Source organism: Molossus molossus, unplaced genomic scaffold (genome assembly GCF_014108415.1).
Source record: "Molossus molossus isolate mMolMol1 unplaced genomic scaffold, mMolMol1.p scaffold_m16_p_13, whole genome shotgun sequence".
Classification (NCBI taxonomy): domain Eukaryota; kingdom Metazoa; phylum Chordata; class Mammalia; order Chiroptera; family Molossidae; genus Molossus; species Molossus molossus.
In genome coordinates this window covers 61713578-61737253 of record NW_023425348.1, presented here as the reverse complement: position 1 = coordinate 61737253, position 23676 = coordinate 61713578, and the positions used below count along the sequence as shown (strand labels likewise).

At 37.4% G+C, this 23676-nt stretch overlaps 1 protein-coding gene across 4 annotated transcripts in view; it reads right to left on the bottom strand.

Moving 5' to 3' along the window:
• ZDHHC13 (zinc finger DHHC-type palmitoyltransferase 13) overlaps positions 1–23676 on the bottom strand; it is a 48327-nt gene that overhangs the window by 11812 nt on the left and 12839 nt on the right. For all 4 annotated transcript variants that reach the window (XR_004959322.1, XM_036259943.1, XM_036259944.1 and 1 more), the window contains exons 3-12: positions 21856–21978; positions 20301–20378; positions 18893–19037; positions 17195–17259; positions 15360–15522; positions 13894–14019; positions 11445–11578; positions 7834–7934; positions 1526–1650; positions 388–450 (exon numbers count right to left, since the gene is read on the bottom strand). Coding sequence is in view for 3 of the 4 variants with exons in the window: in XM_036259943.1 (XP_036115836.1) it covers positions 388–450; positions 1526–1650; positions 7834–7934; positions 11445–11578; positions 13894–14019; positions 15360–15522; positions 17195–17259; positions 18893–19037; positions 20301–20378; positions 21856–21978 (1123 nt within the window). In the remaining variant the exon portion in view is untranslated. The remainder of the gene's footprint in view (positions 1–387; positions 451–1525; positions 1651–7833; positions 7935–11444; positions 11579–13893; positions 14020–15359; positions 15523–17194; positions 17260–18892; positions 19038–20300; positions 20379–21855; positions 21979–23676) is intronic.

Sequence of the window (23676 nt, the reverse complement as noted above, 5' to 3'; positions counted from 1 at the left end):
TGGCTCTGCCAATAATTTGGGGAAAATTATGTCCTCCCTTTAGGCCATAATTTCTGAACTGCAAAATGAGATGTTTCACTAAGTGCTTCTAGGGTCATTATGAGCCTCTGACTCCATGTTAGTTCTAACACATGCTTCGTGGCAGGAAAAAGCAAACAAAACATACAAAGAGATTTTTAATCATAGGCAATGTCAAGAGATCATAAACATCATTCTCCCATATGTTCAAGGCAGAAAATTGTCCTGACAGTAATGCATAATTAGAACCTGGTAGAAACAAAGGTTGTATAAATACACCATGAAGATTTGATAAATGCTAACATGAGCAATGTAACCAAGAATTTGCTTTTACTATGGGAAAAAATTATAAAGAAAAGACTCACTCACAAGACACGATGTACAAAATGTCCTGAAGTCCAGACAGCCAGTCTCTGCGAGGGTGATGATATTCTGAAAGACACGGAATTTAACCTTATGTTTGCGTTTTACTGGGGAATGCATAATGCATGGTCATATACCATAATCACAGCTCTCTCTCCAAACTGAGGTAGCTAGAAAAGCAATCTGGAAGACTTGCCAACAAATCACTCTGTGCCTGAAATAATGTGACTTTTCAAGGCTACGTTTTCAACCATAGCCAATAAATTAGAATGCACAAAAATTATACCCCCTTCTCTCCATCAATGGCAATGATCTCCCAGTTATAATCTGCTGGAGAAAAATAAACACAGACACTCCTGAAAAGGAACATAAACTACCAATACACAACAGAACTGATTATAAACAGCAAGGGCTCAGTCTTGGAGGAACACTGGCTTTAGGTAACAGAGCAGATGACACTCTCCCCAATTTCTAAACATTCATGAGCAATGGAAGACACACCATATCATCTGACAACTTCACATCTCAGTCAACAAAGAGGAGCCCCCCCCCCAGCTCCTGCCTACTCCATGTAATAAATGAGGGATTTTAAGATATATGACCATTATCTAAATGTTCCTATATAAAAGCAGAAGACCATATCTGCTAACAGAAAATACATCTAAAAAAGTCTTGGTGAGGTATTACTTTAAAGAAATTAAAAATATTTAAAGCTTTCATATAGGCAGGGTGGTGTGGCTCAGTGGATTGAGCATCATCCCATGGACTGAGAGGTCCGAGTTTGATTCTCTGTCGGGGTACACATCTGGGTTGTGGGCTTGATCCCCAGTAGGGGGCATGCAGGAGGCAGCCAATCGATGTTCTCTCTCACATCAATGTTTCTATCTCTCTCTCCCTTCCTGTCTCTCTAAGAAAAAAAATCAATAAAAACATATTTAAAAAGAAAACATTTTCATATAAATGAGTAAAAAAGTATGAGAGTGGACAGATCTCATTTTGCTGATTGATTCATTTCATACTTAATATTAGTAGATGCCAGGCACTAGAGACACAGTCACAACAGAAGCCAACATGGCTATCATCTTCTGAAGTTTACACACCCTCCTATTTTTAAAAAATCACTGACAGTACAAAGAAAGCTCACCGTTTTCCTTTCTTCCTCAGAAGCCTTAGTGAAGCCTGGATCTGTTGCCCATGTCTTATAGAAAAAGTACAGGAAGCCTATTATGCTGAAAATAAAAGCAAAATAGAAAGGAGTGCCTGCTAGATGTTAAAGCCAAGTTAAGGAACATATCAGACTTCCCTAAAGAGTAGCATAATTATGACACAAGCCAATTTCATCACTGGTGCCTAAGACTCTCTTTTCTCTGCATTCTATCCTCATCTTCTCTTATGTAACATAATACATCCTGCCCTCAAACCTAGCCCCATCCGTTGTTATAATCCTATGGGAATTTGGTCATAGCTGACAAATGAATCCCTCCTCAGTAGTTGGAACTCACATGTTATATTGACAGGAAGAGCTGCAATATATGAAGAACATCCTAAAGACCGAAAAACATTCAAGATCCAAAAAAATTCATCTCTAATGACATAATGTGGCTCTCCTGAGAGCATCCAGAAAAATGTTTTTTGATCATTCTAACAAAATAATTCAAAGAAATAAACTACTTGGTTCAGAGATTCCAACTAAAAATATTTTTTCATATATTAGATAAATGCTTGCAAACATTTCCTACTGCAAAGTTTAGTACCTAGTCATAATTGATTTAGGCTGAGTTAATTTACAAACAAAAGAAACTGCTCTCTTTGCAAAGTGATTATAAATCAAATACTATTTGGGAAAGGCAGATGTTATAAATTGAGATAAAAAAGTATTTCAAAGATAAACCGTCCCCATTTTGAAATGTTTTGGAACTAGTACAAATTCGTTGCATAAAAAGTAAAATTTGGCCCTGGCCGGTTTGGCTCAGCGGTCAGAGTGTCGGCCTGCGGTCCTGAGAGACCGGGGTTCGGTTCCCGCTAAGGGCATGTACCTTGGTTGCAGTTTGTCCCCGGCCCTGGTCAGTCGTGCGGGTGGCAGCCACTCGATGTGTCCCTTTCACGTTGATGTTTCTCTCTCTCTCTCTGTTCCTCTCTCTCCCCCCCACTCTACCTGAACAAAAAATGGAAAAATGTCCTCGGGTGAAAATTAAAAAAAAAAAAAAAAAAAAAGTAAAATTTGCTCCAGTAAAATCGTGTGCAATAATAAACCAATATACCAGCAATAAATCAATTTCCTTGTCTAATTTAAATAATTATTGACACAGTGTTTTTTTGTTCTTTTTTGCCTTCCAGGATGTCGCCAAGATGTCTGGTGCCAAACTTCAGGGCAGAAAAGGTGGCCATGAAATATGACCCTAAATCCTTCCTGTTCCAATTGTGGTCAATGGACCCACAACAATGGCTTCACTTGGGAGCTTGTTAGAGGCAAGAACCCCAGGCCTCACCCCAGACCTGCAGAATCAGACTCTGCTTTAACCCACAAAAGCCAGCACACCCGAATCTTATTGGTTTTGTTTACTAGTTAATCTGCAAATGGGCCTGGCAAGAGATAGGGTCCAGAAAAGTGGTATGAAGTTGAATTTTAACAAATAATAACAAATAATAATGCCAACTTAGAATTAATTGAAAACACTATTAAAGAGTACATAGGACAGCCCTGGCTGGTTTGGCTCAGCAGTTAGAGTGTCGGCCTGTGAACCAATGAGTCGCGGGTTCGATTCCAATCAAAGGCATGTACTTCAGTTGCGGTTTGTCCCCAGTACTGGTCAGGGTCCTGCAGGAGACAGCCAGTCAATGTCTCTGTCTCATGTCAATCTCTCTGTCTCTGTTTCTCTCTCCCCTTCCCTCCCTATCTGAAGATAAATGGAAAAAATATCCTCAGGTGAGGATTTAAAAAAAAGAGTACATAGGGCAGACCTTTTATTAAAGAATCACATCCTTCCCCACCTGCCATAAAATCCTGATTAATATATATGACACATTCTCAAAAATACACCAAATGAATCATATCATGATCCCACATATTGAGCTGACTGAATTTCTGTTCTGAATAACTTACAAAATAAATCCTGGGAGAATCCTGGGTCCTCTCCCTCCTAGTAAAGTGAATTGCACTCTATCCCCTCACATAAAAGCCAAACATTCCTTGCTTCCATGCCCATGCTTTGCGTCGTTCACTGACTTCAAATGCCCCCATCTCCACCACCCACCCAACCACCCTCATCTAATTCTAAAACCAAAATTTTAGCACATCCAAGTTCCAAATACCTTCAAGACCTAACTTATATCCTGCCTCCCTTTGTAGGTCATTCCCTACAGAGGCTCCTCTCTCTTATCAGAATCTAAAAATGCTTATTCAATTTGACTTGGACATCAAATTATAGTTATTTATAGATCTCAGGCTTTGCAGTTAGCAGGTGACTCCTGCAGTTAAAAAGTTTCTTAATATGGAGTTAAATTTGCCTTTCTATAACCTGGACTAACTGGTCTCTATTTACCGAGGTATTCTTTGGATACTTCAGCTTTACACTACAGATCGACACTATGGCTATCCTTAGTAGAAGCTTATTCCTCATTTGTTCAATAAATCTTTACTGAGTGCCCATTCTACACAATGCACTGGCTTGCAAATGACCCACTTCCAAACACTTGAAATTGGAAGGCAGTGCTCACACCTCCAGGGTAAGCAGCAACATTGTTCCTTATACAACACTGTTCCCTAAACAACATTGTTCCTGGTCAAGTTCCTCTGTGCACCTGCCTGTCATTGTCTCTTTTAAAAGAACAGAATTCAAAACACAGCAAACACACTTCAGGTGTGTGCTGACCAGTGCAGAGGACAGTGAGATCACTGCTGTCCTTTGCTTGGACACTCAAAGCCTTGTAACACTACTGAAGAATACGCTGGCCTCCTTGACAGCCGCATCACTACCCACACCAGGCTTTTAGTCAAAGCTCCTGGTTCTTTTTCACTAGACCTGAAGCTATGTCACTTTATCCACATCATGTACGTGTACATGATGATTCTCTGAAACCCAGTACAGGACTTCACATAAGTGTATCCCTCTTAATCTTAACTCAGCTACAGCCAGAATCACAAATATAATGTTCAGTGGTTCACTGTTTCTTTCCTATGTCTTAATCTTACTTCCAAACTCATCAGTATGATCTTACCTCTTTCACTTGATCCCATCTCATAAAAGCCATTATATGCTGAACACATAAAAGGCACCAAAAGAAAGTAATCATCTGAGGAGTTAACCTAGAGCTGCTCTTTAAATTAATTTCAACATGCAGCCTTCTACATAGATTTTATTCATATGAGTATTTAATAGTAATAGGCATTATTTATAGAATTCCAATTATGCAATGGGGACTGTGGACAGCAATTTATATACATCACAGCACAGTAATTCTTACAGCCACCCCATAAACCTAGTACAATTATCTCCAATTTACAGAAAAACCGAGTCTCAGTGAAATTAAGTAACTTGCCCAATCGTACACAACTAATAAGAAAAAGGGCCCAAATTCAAACTCATGATTCCAAAGATGGTACTCATTCCAGTGCCCAGACCCTCTTCCCATAAGGCGGCTGTAGGAGCAGAAGCTCCCACAGGAAGGGTCTTTACAGGGTAGCACTTCAGTTCATACCCAGGGCAGTTCAGATACCCTTTAACATTCTGCCTGAAAAACACTGATCCTTTGGCGAAGTGTGCCACCTACTGACCAACAATCCCTCATCAGTAACAGGCTCATATCAGCGCCCAGATCAAATGGCTTTATGCTGTACATGAGAGTAAAATATCCCATCTCATCAACGTCAACATCTTAAAATTCTGTCTAGCTAAGGAAATCAGTTATTCTGCTGTAATGGCATTGTCACAATGAACAGTTTGCAATTAAACTCAGCTGAATACTAAATTCTGCAGTTCAGGCTTTCAAACTGCAGTGGAGTTACATTGTTGCTAATATTGATTCTATAAATCTGACATAATGCAATATAATAACTATGTCATTTTTGTGCAAAACTTGAAATACTGTGAGCTGCTCACATTTTAAAAATTCACCAAGAAACATAATTTTATGATGTTTACTCCATGGCCACATGGGTTGGTAAACAAACAAACAAAAAAATCATCCATTCCTTCTCAGTATCATGTCAGTTACACTAGAATTTACCAGGCTTGGGACCTCCACAGATAATTTTGATGTGTCTTGTGCCGTTATTTTATGCACTCATAGTTACGCATAAATGTAATTACTTTTATATCACATAATGGTATCATCCAAGCTTTCATTACATGCTGGTAATAAGGCTAGTGCTTAAAAAGCTGCCCCCAAATCAGTAATTATGAGACAATAGTCAAATGTAATAAAATCTTTTGAAAAATGAACTCCATGGTATGCTGTGCCATTCATTTAGATTAAAGGAATCTGAAAATTATTAGCGATAATGCTCAGAAATCAAAAGCGTCATTAAAGTAGAAACATGCTGTCATGAAAGCAGATGTATGCATTCAAAGAACCCATATGCCTCTCACTTTATATTTACTCCCACGAGAAAGAAAATGTTTTTGAATTGAGTATGTGAATCTCTCCCATAAACACTATTTTTTCTTTTAAAAACACCATTACCAGAAATAGCCCTGGCTGGTTTGGCTCAGCGGTTAGAGCGTTGGCCTGCGGTCCTGAGAGACCCGGGTTCGGTTCCCGCTAAGGGCGCGTACCTCGGTTGCAGTTTGTCCCCGGCCCTGGTCGGTTGTGCGGGCGGCAGCCACTCGATGTGTTCCTTTCACATCAATGTTTCTCTCTCTCTCTGTTCCTCTCTCTCCCTCCCACTCTACCTGAACAAAAAATGGAAAAATGTCCTCGGGTGAGGAAAAAAACAAAACAAAACACCATTACCACAAATAGAAATAACACAGAAGTTAAAGGAATATGCTTAAAGGTACACTTCTGTCCACCACATTCCTTCTCTCCTTCCTGTAAGAAAAACAAATTTATAACGGCTTTCTAGAGTCCTTGGAAGGGGAAAAAGAATCCTGGAAAGAGGTGGAAAGATGGAAAAATTGGAGAAAATGCCTCCCTCCTACTGGGAGCTATAAATAGCTATAAACTAAGAAGTGACCCCAATTCCCACTTCTAGGTGACTAGATTTGGTCAACCCTAAAAGCACAGAACACCCTTACGATGGACTTGGCTTGAGCCCTGCTCAAGTGATAAACCTTATTACTTAGGTGAGTTGTATTTTTTTAAACCATGGGCTTAGTAAGTAGGCCCTGAAAGAATTAAGTGGGCTATGACCAGCATTTTTTTTAAAAAAAGAAATACATTAGGATAAAATAAAACTTCAGAGAAAAGCACACATTACAAAAATTATGTTCTGAACTTTTTGCTTCACCTATGTTTTGGGTGGCAATGTAAATAGTTTTTTGTTTGTTTTTTTCTTTATTGACTTTTAAAGAGAGAGATAGAAATACCGATGAGAGAGAACATCGACTGGCTGCCTCCTGCATGCCCCCCACCAGGGATCTGACCCACAACTTGGGCATGTGCCCTGACTGGGAACTGAACCAGTGACCTCTTGGTGCATGGGTTGACTCTCAACCACTGAGCCACACCGGCAGGGTGTAAATGTATTTTTACGATAGACTGAGAATCACCACCTAGGATAATAACACTGCACTGACCATTGCTGAGGAGGGCATGTTTCCCCCAAGTCCCTCCCATGTAGGCTCCCTTGGTACCCAGAAGATGCATTAATCAACTCTAACTGCTGACCAAGTTAAAAGAATCATCTGACTTTGAAGAGAAACTCAAGCCAATACAAGAAATTTTTATGGGTCCAAGTAAAATAATACAGTGATACCTCGGTTCTCGAACATAATTCGTTCCAGGAGGACGGTCGAGAACCGAATTGTTCGAGAACCGAAGCAATGAAACCCAATAGGAAAGCGGACTCCACAAAGCGTGACTCTCTCTCTGCACTCACACTGATGACGCAAGCAAGGCGCGCTGGGCCGAATGAACGCCATTCGGCTCAACTCGGCTCATCTCGGAAGTTCGAGTTCCAAATATTTGTTCGGATTCCGAGACAAAAGTTTCTCGAATCCCGATTTGGTCGAAAACCGAGGCGTTCGAGAACCGAGGTATCACTATTTCACTCTATTGTTTCCCTCTAATGAGTAATAAATTCTAGACACCTGTTTCCATCCTGTGCTCTGAGATTACTTCCAAAGTTGAGTAGATTTTCAACATTAAACATCTTTAACAAAAATCATTAAGTGAATACAAATAGGAGTTGCACTGCCTGAATATCTTCTAATACCTAAATTTCTAACAACGGCATTACTATTTTTTAAAAACAAAAAGAGATAGGCATTTAAATGTAAGCTTGAAGGATATGAGGAAAGAATAAGATGAACCACGTCACCAACATCCAAAAAATGGAGCTTAGCAGAAAGACTGTTGGTAAGTATACAAGGCTCTTATACCCGAACAAGAACCTAAAAGAAAAAAGGATAAATACAAGGTGTTAGTGCAAACAAGTATGATTCATATTCATTTTAGTTCTAAATTTCATTCAATAATAATTAGTAATAATAATGATTCCCTTAAACACCAACAACACTTTCGCTTACTGCTTCCTATGTGCCACCTGCCACCTGGCCATGAGTTATGCATCACCATCACTCTGTTCTACACACGAGGAAACTGAAGCACAAGGACTTCCAAGAAGTGAATGTTCTGGCTCTTACAGCTGACTTATACTTTACTTCTTGCTCAATCACTTTATATTTCCAATGAATCTTTTTTATTTCTATTGAGATACATCAAATTTGTATTTCTTTTGGGGGGACATATCATATGCTCAAACATTCCAAAGTGCAAAATTTTAAATACTTGGAGATTCACCTTCACATCTAACAAACGTTCTTCTAGAGACTAGCAGGACGTTTTTGAAACACAGAGGCACGTAACTGTAAGCCATTCATTCCACAACCAGCATGAGAAGCCGCCATTGGACATAAAAAGATACATAACGATTAAAAGTGGCACTAGTCATTAGAATACCAGCCATCTCACTTAGGTAACAAGAAGCTTGAAAGTCCACATATAACTTATTCAAATATTAATATTGTAGTTTCAAAAGAAAAAATATTCTGTCTTTCATATTAAATACTCAATATAGTAAATCTATATGCATGAATATAGTTTACTTGGATCTGTTTTTAAATTTATACCAGGAAAAGCATGAGTTGATGATGGGCATGAAAAGGGTTTGTAAAAAGCTATCAAGCCCTGGCCGGTTTGGCTCAGTGGTTGGAGCATCGGTCTGCAGACCAGAGAGGCCCGGGTTCAGTTTCCGCTAAGGGCACGTACCTCAGTTGCAGTTTGTCCCCGGCCCTGGTTGGGGTCATGTGGGTGGTGACCACTTGACGTGTCTCTCTCACATAGATGTTTCTCTCTCTCTCTCTCTCTTCCTCCCTCTGTCCCTCCTGCTCAATCTCAAGATAAATTCAAAAATGTCCTTGGGTGAGGATAAAAAAAATAAAATTAAAATACAAAGCTATCAAACCCTGGCTGATTTTGCTTAGTGGTTAGTGGACTGAAGAGTTGTGGGTTCGATTCCTGATCAAGGGCATGTACCTGGGTTGCAAGTTTGATCCCCAGCCCCAGTTGGGGTCTTGTGGGAGGCAACCAATCAATATGTCTCTCTCATATCAATGTTTTTCTCTCTCTTCTTCCCTCCCTCCGATCCACTCTCTCTAAAAATCAATGGAAAAATATCCTCGGGTAAGGATTAAACAACAACAAAAAGCTATCAAGATCATTAGCATAGTATAATAAAATATTTGAGAACTAAAATCCCAAACTTAATATGCTGTCAGAATAGGTCATATGGAGCCCATGTAACCTCCAGGGTATGACCTGTCTGCGAGTTTGCAGCAAAAATATGTTTGAACTAATTAAGGAGTACAGTAAACTAGCTCATTTGTAAGAGAATGTTACTTCTGACAGGTGTCACATAGCAGCCTGGATCAATACACAACTGCCCCTGGAGCCTAATAATACTAGAAGTTGGCAGCTGCTTACCTCCACAAAACTGGGACTCTACAGAGGAGTGTGGGAGAAACAAAAGTAGTATGGATAAAGTTGCCGTACGCATTTGACTTGTGTCCATATGCCAAGCCTTGCATATGAAGCCCTCGACTCACTGTCATCAAAAACAAGCTTTCATACACATTTTTTATAAGGTGGGTTTTCACGAAAATAAACAAAATCTCAAATGCCCCTATCCGAGGTCAATCAATACTGCTCTTACTTTCTCTCTGGAAAAAAAAAAAGTGATGATTGTGATTTGGCTTAAAATTTATTTGGAGACTGAGTCAATTCAATTAGTGGAAAATGAATATCTCTAAGTTACAAGTTTTCTGAATAGCAGACAATTTAGGCACTTTGCTATTTTCCAGAAATTTGAGCTTTACTTTATATTTAAATTCTAATTCATTTCCAGCCAACTGCCTTGCTCTTGAGTGACCAAATGGTAAGATTCCTCTAATACTTCATTTTTCCTTATGACAAAAGGAGCACATGCTTCTTCTGAAAAATGCTAGCAAGTATAAGGGCACAGGAGTCTCATAATCACACTCTGAAGAGAGCAACACAATCTCCCTTTAGGTCTTTTTCCATGGATCATCATTACAGTTTTCTTTAATTCAGGAGAGAGGTTTCCTGTTTGTGCAGGCCTTACATTCCAGGAAGCAGTGAGTGCTACAAAGAAAACGAAGTGGGGTGTCAGGGAAGGCCTCTCTAAGGAAGTGGTATTGGAACTCAGGCCTGAATGAGACATCTCCAGCTATTCAACAATCAGAATATGTCAAAGACACAGCAAAAGCCAAGGCCCTGGGTAGAATGAGCTTTGTGTGTTCTAAAAACAGAAAGAAGACTGGAGAACAATGAAGGAAGGAGATAAAGTCAGAGGGGAGGAAATGAATCACATAACACCTCCTAGGCAAGGAGTTTGGATTTTATTCTGAGTACAAGGAAAATCTACTGGAGGGCTTTAAGCAGAGAAAAAGACAGAAACTGATTTGCTGTTTTAAAAGACCACAGTGATTACTAAGTGGGGATGAATTACAGGGGGATAAGCATTGAAGTCAGGAGGCCAGTTAGGAGGTTTGGTCCAGGGTGCCAGATGTGGAGATGGAGAGAGCAGACCCACTGGAGGCTGACCAAGAAGGACCTGGTAATGAGCTGGATGTAGGAAGCAAAGAGAAGGGAAAAGTCGAGGATGACACCCATTATCATGTGAGAAACTGGAAAGGAAAGAGAGATGAGGGTGTGACAAAATTATTGAATATTGTGTGTCAGCCATGGTTCTAACCATTGTATGTGTATTGGCCTTGAGGTAGGCATTGTCAGAATTATTATCCTCATTTTATACACGAAGAAAATGAGGCACAGAAAGGAAAAGCAATTTGTTCAACGTTGGCCTGCTATATGAATCCAGGCACTATAACTCTTAATGACTATAATCATGTATAAATATTTTCCTAAAACAGAACCACACCATAGTTACTATTTTATAACCTCCCATGATTTAATTAGGTTGTTTCAACTAAATAACAGTAAGAACAAAAATAACTAGCTTAAAATGAATTTAGATTTAGAAAAAAAAAAAAGCAAAATTTCTGAAAAAATGCACAAAAATGCTTCAAGATGCAAATTAGTTACAAAAATCTCCCCATTATTCAGCAAAATTAACATTTCAAAAAGTGAGCTAGGATATTCATTTTCAACCAGTTGTCAATTCAATTAAATTATTGGGTTAACCAATTAGCCTTCAGTCCAATCATATGCTACCAAAGCCCTTTCCTCCCAGCAACTGAGAATGTTTCTATGTGATAAGTAACACAGCTCAATAAAAATCTGTGAGTCCAGCTAATCAACAATAGAAATAAGCAATCAAATCAGAATGCAATAATCAGCCTTGCAAAGACTAATATACACACCTTGGAAACAAAGATGTCAGAAAAAACAATGTTATTAGAAGACATCCTTTTAATAGCCAAGAATCTGAATTGAAGTCCAGTATGTATCCAACAGCCCACATGGTAATCACAGAAAGCATCAGCAGCAGGAAGAGCTATTAAGAGATTCAGAATTTTAGAACTTTATGGGTTTTAATTCCTAAGTATCTAATAATAATTAGATATAATAACAAGTAACACAACAGCAGAACACAGAGTTTTCCTTCAAAATGCTGATTGATAAATTTGAAGTTTGACAAATGACAAATCTTGAAGACAATCTTGTAAAAAGCCTTACATTTTGTAAAATGTTGCTTACACATACTTTGTTTTGCTTTCCTCCCCTCCAAGAAATGATGGTTGTTTAGAAAAGAGTTAATGATAGCTGACATTTAAAAAAATAATAATTTCTTTCAAAAAGTATTAGATACCATAAAGCATAAAGCAAGACAAACAGGCCACACAAAAATCAATACACCCAAGATTTAATGAGGAGAGCATGAGAATTCCAACCTGGGCACCAGATGGTACCATTCCCTAATAAAGAGGGTTAAAAAGAATAAATTTTCAGGAAAGATGAGTTTAGTTTAGCACATGTAGAACTTTAGATGCCTGTGGATATCTAGAGGATATGTATCCAGGAGGCAGTCAGAAAAGCAGGTGAACACCTGGAATTCACCAGCATATAAGTGGTAAAGCCATGAATGGACAACATCCCAAGGACTGCATGCAGGTGCAAAGGGGCAGAATCTTGGCCAGTATAAACATTTAAGGAGAAAAAGCTAAGTCTTCAGAGGTAACTAAGAAAGAGTGACCAGTGTGACCAGAAAGGCAGGATGAGAACCAGGAAAAAGTAGGGTTCCACAGAAGCTAGGGAGGAGATTCAAGACGGGAGTCATTCTCAGCGTCAGTATCATAGAGGCCAAAGACTTAAACACATCCTGGCAAAGTTAAAAGAATGAGTCTCTGAATCAAAAGTGTGACTATCGGCACTGAAGCTGGGCACCACATTTTTACAGTGCAGCTCCTTAACTGCAACATACGCGCCCTTGGAAGCAAAGGGAGAACACATTCTGCTCTATCTTCCTCAATTTTACTTCCCTGAGCCATATTCTAAGAATGGATAATTTCAAATATCAAATCTTTAAAATGATTTCAAATTAGATTGCATAACACAAAATGAGCAAGTTTAGTTTTTTTTAAAAAAGGTATACAGAATCTACAAGCAATGTACTTTCAGAACAGAAATAAGAATTAAATATAGATCTCATAATTTTAACCCCAGATATAACACTCATAGATGAGCCACACCATTTACTCATTCATTCAACAATTATGCCAGTGCATTTACAGGTTGGGCAAAAGGAGGTTTAAAGTGTTCGTATGGAACATACAATAATTAATAAATAATAATACAAGAATAAACTCTGTTTTTTGTACTCATAACTGTAAACCTACTTTTGCCCTACCCTGTATTATGCAGACACTATTCTAGGCACCTGGAACACATCAATAAATTGAAGGTCTTTCTGTCATGAAGCTTAAATTCCAGCAGGGGAAGACAAACAAATATGTACTAAGTAAATTTTATAGTATATAAAAAGCTGGACCACATGGGGCCTTGTTAGCCATTGTAAGGACTTTGGCTTATATTCTGAGAGAATGGGGGAAATATAGGATTCTGTGCAAATGAATGACAGAATCTGACCTACATTTTAAAAGATTCATCTGGCTGCTCTGTTGAGAATAGACTAGAGGTGAGTGGGGACAGGAAGATGTCGGACAACCGCAGTAATTCACATGAAAGATGATGGTTGCTGGACCAAAAAGCCATTGGTGGAGTGGTGAATAGGGGCTAGTACTGGATATATACTAAGGGCAAAACTAGCCAATATGTTTTTCTAATGGCCTAGATACACGGTATGACTGAGAAAAGACACGGATGACTTGAAAGCTGAGGTTGCCATGTACTTAGATGTGGAAGGCTGTGGATGAAAGAGTTAGGGAGGGTGGGGAGAAGATCGGGAGTTCAGTTTTGGATATGTTATATTGGAGATGCCTTTCAGACACTGAGCTGGATAAGTCATGCAGGTTACTGGGAGATAGATACAAATCTGGAAAGGTCTGAACTGGTGAAAACTTTGGGAGTTATCAATACATATATAGCATTTAAAGCCATGGAAGTGTATGAAATCACTAAGGGAATGAATGAGTACATGCAAAAGAAGTCCAAGGACAAAGTCCTGGGGCACCCTATCATACGGGGCGGGGGAGAAGCAAAGGCTTTGGCAAAGAAGCCTGAGGAGTAAGCATTATTTCTTTCTCTCTCCCTCTAAATACCTAAATGCAAAAGAGGTGTAGTATGCATGATGACCCTCTCCATAGAAATCTGGTGTCTGTTAATCTAGAATCATTCTGGAAGTATAGTTACCTCGCATTTCTGCAGCCACCTCCAAAGCCTGAACTTTTTGTTGGCTCTCATTTTGGCTTCTGTTTTTAGCATGTGAATAATGAGCCGATTTTTATTTTGTAGAGCCATCTCAAGAGGTGTTTCTCCCTAAAAAGAGAAAAAGAGAAAAAACTCAATCACGTTTTTGATCAAGTATGGGTATTCGACATTTTTTTATTGTATGATTCCTTTTTTTTTTTTTAATCCTCACCCGAGGACATTTTTCCATTTTTTGCACAGATAGAGTAGGAGGGAGAGAGAGGAAGAGAGAGAGAGAGAGAAACATCGACGTGAAAGGGACAATTGAGTGGCTGCCACCCTCACGACCAGCCAGGGCCGGGGACAAACTGCAACCGAGGTACATGCCCTTAGCGGGAACCCAGGTCTCTCCGGACCGCAGGCCGATGCTCTAACCGCTGAGCCAAACCGGCCAGGGCTGATTCCATTTTTTAAAAATTGAACTTATTGGGGTGACATCGGTTCACAAAACCATATAGGTTTCAAGTGTACAACTCAATAAAACATCATCAGCACACTGCATTGTGTGCCTATCACCCCAAGCAAAATCTCTTTCTGTCCCCATTTTCATCCTCTTTGCCCATCTCTACCTGGCCCCTTCACCCCCACCCCAACACCCTTTCCTCTCTGGCTATCCATCTAACAGCTGTCAGTATGTTCCATGCATATCTATGCCTTTGTTTCTATTTTGTTTGTCAGTGTATTTTGTTCTTTAGATTCCACATATAAGTGAAATCATATGGTATTTGTCTTTCTCTGACTAGCTTACTTCGCTTAGCATAATCAACTCCAGGTCCATCCATGCTGTTGCAAAAGATAAGTGTTCCATCTTTTTTATGGGCACATAGTATTCCATTGTATAAATGCACCACAGCTTTTTTCCACACATCTACTGATGAACACTTGGGCTGTTTCCAGATCTTGGCTATTGTAAATAACGCTGCAATGAGCATAGGGGTGCATATATTCCTTCAAATTAGTGTTTTGCGTTCTTAGGATATATTCCCAGAAGTGGGACTGCTGGGTCAAAAAGTAGTTCCATTTTTAATTTTTTAAGGAAACTCCATACTGTTTTCCACAGTGGCTGAAACAGTCTGTATTCTCATCAACAGTGCATGAGGGTTCCCTTTTCTCCACATCCTTACCAGCCCTTGTTTGTTGATTTATTGATGATAGCCATTCTGGCAGGTGTGAGGTGATATCTCATTGTAGTTTTAATTTGCATCTCTGATAATTAGTGACGCTGAGTATTTTTTTTTTAAACTCACCAGAATCATACACTGAACATATTTATCCTGAGGGTAGCCAGCTATTATTGTTTACTTATATCCTGTGGTAACTGGTCATATGTATAGCTTACTTTTATGTTAATGTATCAATCCTCTTACTGAAGATATAAGAAACTAAGGAAGATAAATACCTGGTCATACCTTAACATTTCGGATATCCAGGCTAGAACCAGCTTCTAAAAGTTTATCAACTGCAGTCACATTTCCTGCTGCCACTGCCCAGTGAAGTGGGGTGTTTTGGTGTATTTTATCAACCACATTGAGAGAAGGATTAAACTTTAAAAGAAATCCAGTTGGTTCTGGCCTGTTTCAAAACAATAAAATAACAAGCGATAGAGAGATGAATGACTTGAGTAAATGCAAATAACCAATCTTTTAAGCAAATATATCAATTAACAAATCAGCATTCTGAAAACTGAGGAACTTTGTGCACATTTCTACTGTAGATGCTAACAGGACGGATGCACACTTGCCCCAAAAAGATCTCTATTAGGTGACAGTCTACTATATAGATAATTTAATTTTCACATCAGGGCAGTGAAATAACTGCTTTTGTTTTTCAAACTTTTCCTTTCATGTTGTTGTTCTACTGGCTAATGTTTTTCTTTTAAAGTGTACATTTAGCCCTGGCCGGTTTGGCTCAGCGGTTAGAGTGTCGGCCTGCGGTCCAGAGAGACCCGGGTTCAGTTCCCGCTAAGGGCATGTACCTCGGTTGCAGTTTGTCCCCGGCCCTGGTCGGTCGTGCGGGTGGCAGCCACTCGATGTGTCTCTTCACGTCGATGTTTCTCTCTCTCTCTCCCTTCCTCTCTCTCCCTCCCACTCTACCTGAACAAAAAATGGAAAAATGTCCTCGGGTGAGGATTAAAAAAAAAAAAAATTAAAGTGTACATTTAACTTTGGCCAATACTAAATCCTATGTTATTTACCTAATTAAAAACTAAATGTACAATATTATATTTGAAGAGATAAACTAAAAGCTAACTTTGCATTCTCCTTCTAACCTATTATTAAATAAAGCAGGTATAAATAATGTCCTAAAATATGTGTTTATCTTAGAAACTTATGGACTAGAAGGCAGAATCCAATAAAATATTTTTGCTTTATCATTAATACATTCCCCTCCTTCATGACTACTTGAGATTCTTTTAATAAAATAATATTCTACTTTACTTATTCTATCAAGATCTTTAAACACTATACCTGACTTCAGAGTTATCGGCAAAGACAACAAAATGCTTTCTAATAAAATTCTACCCTGAGTCCCACCACCCCATGAATGAAAAGGAAATGGCATCAGAACTAACTCAGTTCCTAGGGGAGAAGTCCAAAGTAAAATCAGAATCAGAAACTGAGCATAACACTAGAAACAAACTGACAAAGGGACAACTATAGCATATATTTGAGAGAAGAAAAACAGAAGTTGGACTATATGGTAGTTATTAATCACGTGTGTTATTAAAGAAATATACAGAAATATTAAAATATGTAAGTACTTGATGAGAACATAAACACTATTTTCATTGATCAGTTACAATTAATATTTTCAGAGCAATCAACAATGTCAGAGAACCTCAACATTTACTGTTTTCCGGAAATCTATCATCTAGATTTCAAATTATGAGGGCATTTAAACTTGTCGCCATTTTTTAAAAATACAAACTAAGAAATGTAAGTCATGTTAATAAGTGGTATATGCTATGGAATCTCAACCTGTTTTATAAAGAGATTATTTTCTTATAGTGGCTTTCAAACTTTTCCCCTAGGGTATCAGAACAGAGAAAATTTATTTCAATGGTGCTTTTCTAAATACAACTACATAAAAAGTCCATATCATAGTCTCAGGGTGGAAAATCTTATTTTACTCTTCAGAATGTAGTATCATTTTAGATAGATCAAGATACTTAAAATTATATACACAAAAAAGAAATGGTCAGAACCAAGAATCAGAATGAAGTAATTCAATTAAACCCACTTACCCAAGTACTTTGTGAGCTGATAACATGAGAGGTGTCTGCCCATTTAAATCTGTCATGTTCACACTCTGTTCAAAAAGAAATCAATCAGCTTAACTGTAGACACAGTCAAAAGTCTCTTTCTTCTCTTAATAGAAGTATCTCTTTAATATATTAACACTACCATTGTGTCTACAAGAAGGTTTCAAATATCGTTTGAATAAAAGAATGTTCTGCTTCAAGCCATAGGATAAAAATCCATTGATTTATATAAAGTACTTTTAAGCCCTGGCTGGTTTTGCTCAGTGATTCGAGTGTTGGCCCGCAGACCAGAGTCTCAGGTTCGATTCTGTTCAAGGGTATGTGCCTCAGTTGTGATTCGGTGCCTAGCCCTGGTCGGGGTCGTGCAGGAGGCAACCAATCGATGTGTCTCTCCCACATGGATGTTTCTCTCCCGCAAACTCATTCTGAAGATTGTGTGTGTGTGTGTGTGTGTGCGCGCACGCACACGCATACATATGTTTTTAAAGGGAATATCTGACTATATGATTCAAAGTGTTGTATAATGTGAATGGAAAAGAACTAAGAGAAAGAAAATAATGATAATCACATCAAATATAAGAGACTTTAGAAGTAAAGACCTTAGAAGTCATCTATTTTAGACCTTAATTGACACATTAATTTATACTATCATCTCTTACACAAAGTTATATATTCAAATTAGTATCTACTTAAACACTTCCATTAATAGTGAACACTCTATCTTCTGAGGTAACTCACTGGTATTTTTTGGATTTATCATATTATGTTTTAAAAGGTAACATAAAAAATTCTTTTCTATTTTTCTAGAATAAAAAAAAATCATATATCCTTTTAATAAAATGGGCCCAGATTCAAGGTAAACAATAATGGTTCCAACCAAGCCAAACAAAGAGTTTCAATTATTGAAGATTCTTATGGGCCTTGGAGGAACACAGTGTGGGAAGGAACCCAAAGAGAAGCAGGAAGAACTCCTCCTCAAACATCTTTCCAAAGTGAGCCCAAGGAGGTTATAATTATTGTACTTCAACTGGCTAAGTCTGAGAGAAAGTACTTATTTAGAGAGAACAACTCATTCCAACAGCATCTGTGCAAACGTGTTTCCATGCGTGTTATAGGTGAGTCTGCTAATATATAAACTACTTTGCTAAGAGAAAGTATATCCCAGACAAATATAGCTGACAGTGAAACTCCCACTGCCAATAACTTATAATTGAACCTATGCCATAAATGGATGCCTCTTAAGGCAAATCAGTTTCCATGATTTCACTTTAGAGAACAATAACAAGCATACATTCAAATTGGTCTCCCATTTAGACTCAAACAATGAAAGCAATGATGGGTTAATTCAGTGATCTCACTACCATTTCTACATTCAACCAGAAGAAAAATACAGGCTTTGAAATCATGTTTTTGAAAATCTTTGTAAGGGTCATAGGGAAAACTATTAATGGCTTACAAGTTTCAGAAACAGCTATTATATGTTACTGAGCTAAATGACCTGTCCTCTATGCTCCAATGAAGTTAGAAAGGAGTATTCAATAGCTAGACTTACTGAGGTTAATATCTAAATATCTGGATATCTATAACTTCTACTTTAAAAATGAGAATAGACTACTAATCACCTTCCCAATCTCTTCAAATTTGTAGTAGCTATATAATAAGATACATTTCAAAATATACCTGTCCCTTTGAGATGAGATAAGCTATGATGGACATGTGTTGAAATAATACTGCCAGGTGGATGCTGCTGAATCCTTCTCCATCGATGAGAGTGGGGTCTGCACCATACTGTAGTAATAATATGACCATAGGTAAGTGCCCTTGTCTGTAAATAGAGAATAAAAATTATACTGTACTCTGTAGCATGTAGAAAAATAAAAAATTCAGGGAGAAATTGATATCCCTAAGACATGAGAAATTTTAGTTAGATATAAAAAGTACTTCCTAACAGTAAGAATTTTCAAACTCTGGAGATTCTTTAAATGTCTTTTAGTTAGATACTCCAAACTTAGAACTATCTGGACAGTCTTTCTTGAGTGCAAAGAATAATCTTAATAACTTCCCAATCTACCTTAAACCTTATCTTGCTACCATGTATAAATAATAATATATGACTAAGGCTAAAAATGTAAACTTTAATACCACTTAGATGTCACTGTTGCTACTTTAAAATAATCATGAGCCAGGTAAACTGCAATATAACATTCAGACTGCAGGTGTACTTTAATAATATTTTTCTTAGAAACTAGATGTTTTTACATTTGAATATGGCTCATTTTCCACATGAAGCACTATACCTCAGTAGCTTAAAAGGGATGAGTTAAGCCTAGATTCTTCAAAATTCTTGGCTATGGAGAAAAGATTCAATTCCTTGCCATAAATGAACAATTATCCACTTTAGTTTCAGGTTCAGGTCAATCCCACCAACCACAGAGAATGGAGGTAAAATGAAAAATTAAGAAACTATTAAGTATCAAGACAGGTCGTGTGGTTGCTACCCACACGACCCAGACCCCAAGTGGGGCCGGGGACAAACTGCAAACAAGGTACATGCCCTTAGTGGGAACCGAACCCAGGTCCCTCTGGACTGCAGGCCGATGCTCTAACTGCTAAGCCAAATTGGCCAGGGCAAAATGTTTATTTTGATTATAAAAAATAAAGTGTAAGACACACATTTGAGTTTGAGCATCACAGTGGAGCCCTAATTTAAACACAAAAAACCATCTGTGTTTGGAAACTCTTTAAAGCTGCATTTGTTTGTTTGTTTATTTAATGAAGGGGGAAGGGAAAGAAAGCCTTTCAAATGGTTTCTAACTGCAGTTTCCAATATGGTGGCTACTAGCCGCATGTGGCTATTTATATTCAAATTAGTCAAAATTAAATGAAATTTAAAATTCAGTTCCTTAGTTACTTTAGCCCCATTTCACATTTCACATATGGCTGGCGTCTACCATACTGGATAGCACAGAAGAGAACATTTTCATCATCACAGAAAATTCTATTAGAAAATGCTGATCATTAATGTTCAAAAAATAAACTTATGTCACTTGACTTTGAATAGTAACGTCAGTGTACAAGAAACGTTTACCTGATGGCCCAGTGAAGAGGAGTTGAATTTAAATCTCCACCCAACTGATCTACCACAGCACCTTTTGAAATATAAAACCTGCAAAAATAGACATAGATAAAAGTAAGACTTAAAACTTAAAATTCATACTGAGAAATAAAACATTAAATTTTCTTAGTAATAAATGTATTGGAAAACAGACATTATAATAAGAATCCTCCCTAAAGACACTCAGATCTACAGAAGTCTGAAAGATTGACACAATAGCATCAAACAGATCCCTAGTGAAATATTCATAGCATATAAGTAATTACTCCTGCTGTCATAAGTATTCCATTAGAACTTACAGACCAAGCACTTGATAAACACTCTGCATATTCTAATTACCACAATACTCTTGAAATGGTTTATATTAAAAAGGTTTAGGATCACACAGATATAAACTTGCAAGGAAAAAGGTAAATTATGTCACTTTAAACAGTTTAAAATTAATATTATATGGGAATGCATTCTAAAAGTAGTAAAGAATTAATTTGAAATTCTTTCAGAAAAGTTAGACATTTTGAGTGTTTTGCTCCATATTTGGGGACACAGACATGATAAATTATATAAATAAATCTATATGGTAAAGAGATTTATTTTCTTCTGTGGTTTACAGGAATTAGTCTCATTATCATATTATCAAAGTTGTACTTCATATATCATATTATCAAAACAACACACCAGTTTATTTTCACAGAAAAGAAGTTTGTGAGTATGTGTTTACTTTAAACTTTAGTATATCTTTATCTTTTTAAACCTTAAGGACTTAAAATATGTATAATACAAATTATATATACATTCACATACAGATATATTTTACATTCTAAGGTATAAAACAAAGAAGGTGTAGCTTGTGTGGCTCAGCTGGTTGAGCACAGTCCCATGCACCAAGAGGTCAACAGGAGGTCACCAGTTCTGTTCCAGATCAGACCTGATCCCCAGTAGGGGGCGAGCAAGAGCCAGCCAATTGATGTTTTCACTCCTTAATGTTTCTATCTTTCCCTTCCTCTCTCTCTAAAATCAATGAAACATTTTTTATAAAACGGTAGGCAGTACTGCTTTATGAAACTATTTCCGTTAATCCAATACATGCCTACTTAAAAATGTACACCATATATAGTTTAAAATAAGGTTAAATTATTCCCCTACCCATTCATTCCTACTAGCATTATGACAATGTAAAATATTTCAATATTTCTTCTAAACTACATGAAACTTTCTGTTCTATCCTATGAAAGTTTATCTTATGCTTTTTCTTTTCAAAAAAAGTGTTCAATTTCATTGCCTGAACTTGATCTTTATGATGGGCCCTGTGGCTTTATCTTAAATTTTCCTTTTTGGGCCAATGATAGTCCTGAACTGGATGATCTCCAAGGTCCTTTGATAATTGATGTGTGTGGCACAGTTTCAGGTATTCATTTACGATAAAGGACTATGGGTGGTTCAACATTCATAGCTGCACTTCAAGAAAAAGACAACAAGGAAAGGCCTAGAATTATAAATACACAATTAATACACATATATCCCATCTTACTTTACAAGATCCAGCCTGTTGTTAATAGCAGCCCAATGAAGAAGAGACACATTTTCTTTGTCTGGTTGCCTGACATCGTATCCTGCTTCTACCAACTCTTTACATCGTTCAAAAATCCCGTATCTCAAATAAAAAAAAAAGGGGGGGACATAATTTATACCATTGAAATAATTTCAAATACCAAAATTTCTTCCTTTACCATGTGTTTATCCAGTCTTTCAGTCAACACAGAAATACATTAACAAAGAGGTCATATAATAAAGCCAAACAACAAAAGCAAACCTGGTTTACTAACTGACCAGATTAATCCATTTGGAGTTAAGCTCACTTTTCTTAAATACACTTCAACATTCACATTTGCCTTCTTTCAATAAATTTCATTTGATCCTCCACTATGTGCTAGGAATGTATGGTGCTGATCCCTGGCTATAGTCTTATCCTGAATCAAACCGGCTCATGCAATGACTGCACAATTAGTGAAAGAGACTAAAACTTGGAATGGGATAAATTCAACAATAAAATAATATAAACAAAGGATAAGGTAAGGCAAAGGAAGAAATGATTAAATGTCCTGGAGGGGCTGAAACATGGTATGTGAGCTATGTTTTGTAGGCTGAAGGGAGGGCATTTCAGGCAGAGGGAATAGCATGTATAAAAATCACAGCTGTTCAGAGATATATAAGCAATTAAACAACGAGGCAGGATAAAGCATAAGACAGACAATGGCAAAAGATGAGGCTAGAATAGTCAAAGACTGCATGGGTCTTCTATGTCATGCTTTGAAGTTTATACCTCATCAAAGGGAAAGCACTGAAAGTTTTAAGAGGACAGTACTAACTAAGACTCTGAGTTTTAGGAAATAATCACATTAGTGGCAGTATGGAAATTCATTTGAAGAGGATGAAGCAGAGACTGAGAGACCAGATAAATACAGGTGAGAGGCAATGAGAGCCTAGAGTGAGAGAGGCAATAGGAAAGGGAAAAGGAGAGTTGGACTTGAGGAATATTTAACAGAGTTATTTAATTGACTATCAGAATGAGAAACATGAGAGAAATATCTCTTTTTAATGCTATAATAACTTTAAAAATAAATCATTAGCAATCTCTCTTTTCAATAAAAACAATAAGTCCCAATAAGTCATTTAGAACTTTCTTTGAAACTTATTTAGAGACCTAAAAGTTTCAATAGGCCCTCAAGGGTAAAAATCAAACCAAACTGTAGACATATGTTTCCCTCGCAGTAAAATTAAATCTCCTTTACCTGACCAAAATTCAAACCAAACTGTAGAAATATGTTTCTCTTGCAGTAAAATTAAATCTCTTTTACCTCACCAAAATGTGAGTGTGTCCCTATCTGTCTGTCTGTCTTTCTGGAATTTTAAAGATAGAGATAACTATCTGGCAATGCTAAATGAAAATATTAATAAGAGTAAACTGTTGATAATGATACATATATTTATATTTTTCATCTTTTAAAAGATTAGAAGCTCTTATGGTCCAATTTATATTTGCTTATTAAGAAAATGAATTAAAAATCAATGTAGCTTGATAGACAAAGTATTTCAAAATATATTCAATGGCAAGAGGTGGGTAGGTGTTAATAATCAATGAGCTTCCCGAGGATAAAAATGTTGGAAGTGACTTAATACAAATATCCACATCTGGAGACCTTAAGGGGAAACTTTCAAAACATACTTTCATTTTTGGTGCAACCCACCAAACAACCCACTATATGTTTCAAATGGTCAGAAAACCTATTTCTACTTTAATGACTTTCTTCTAGAGTACCCAGCACAATAGGTAAACAGAAAGTAATCAATA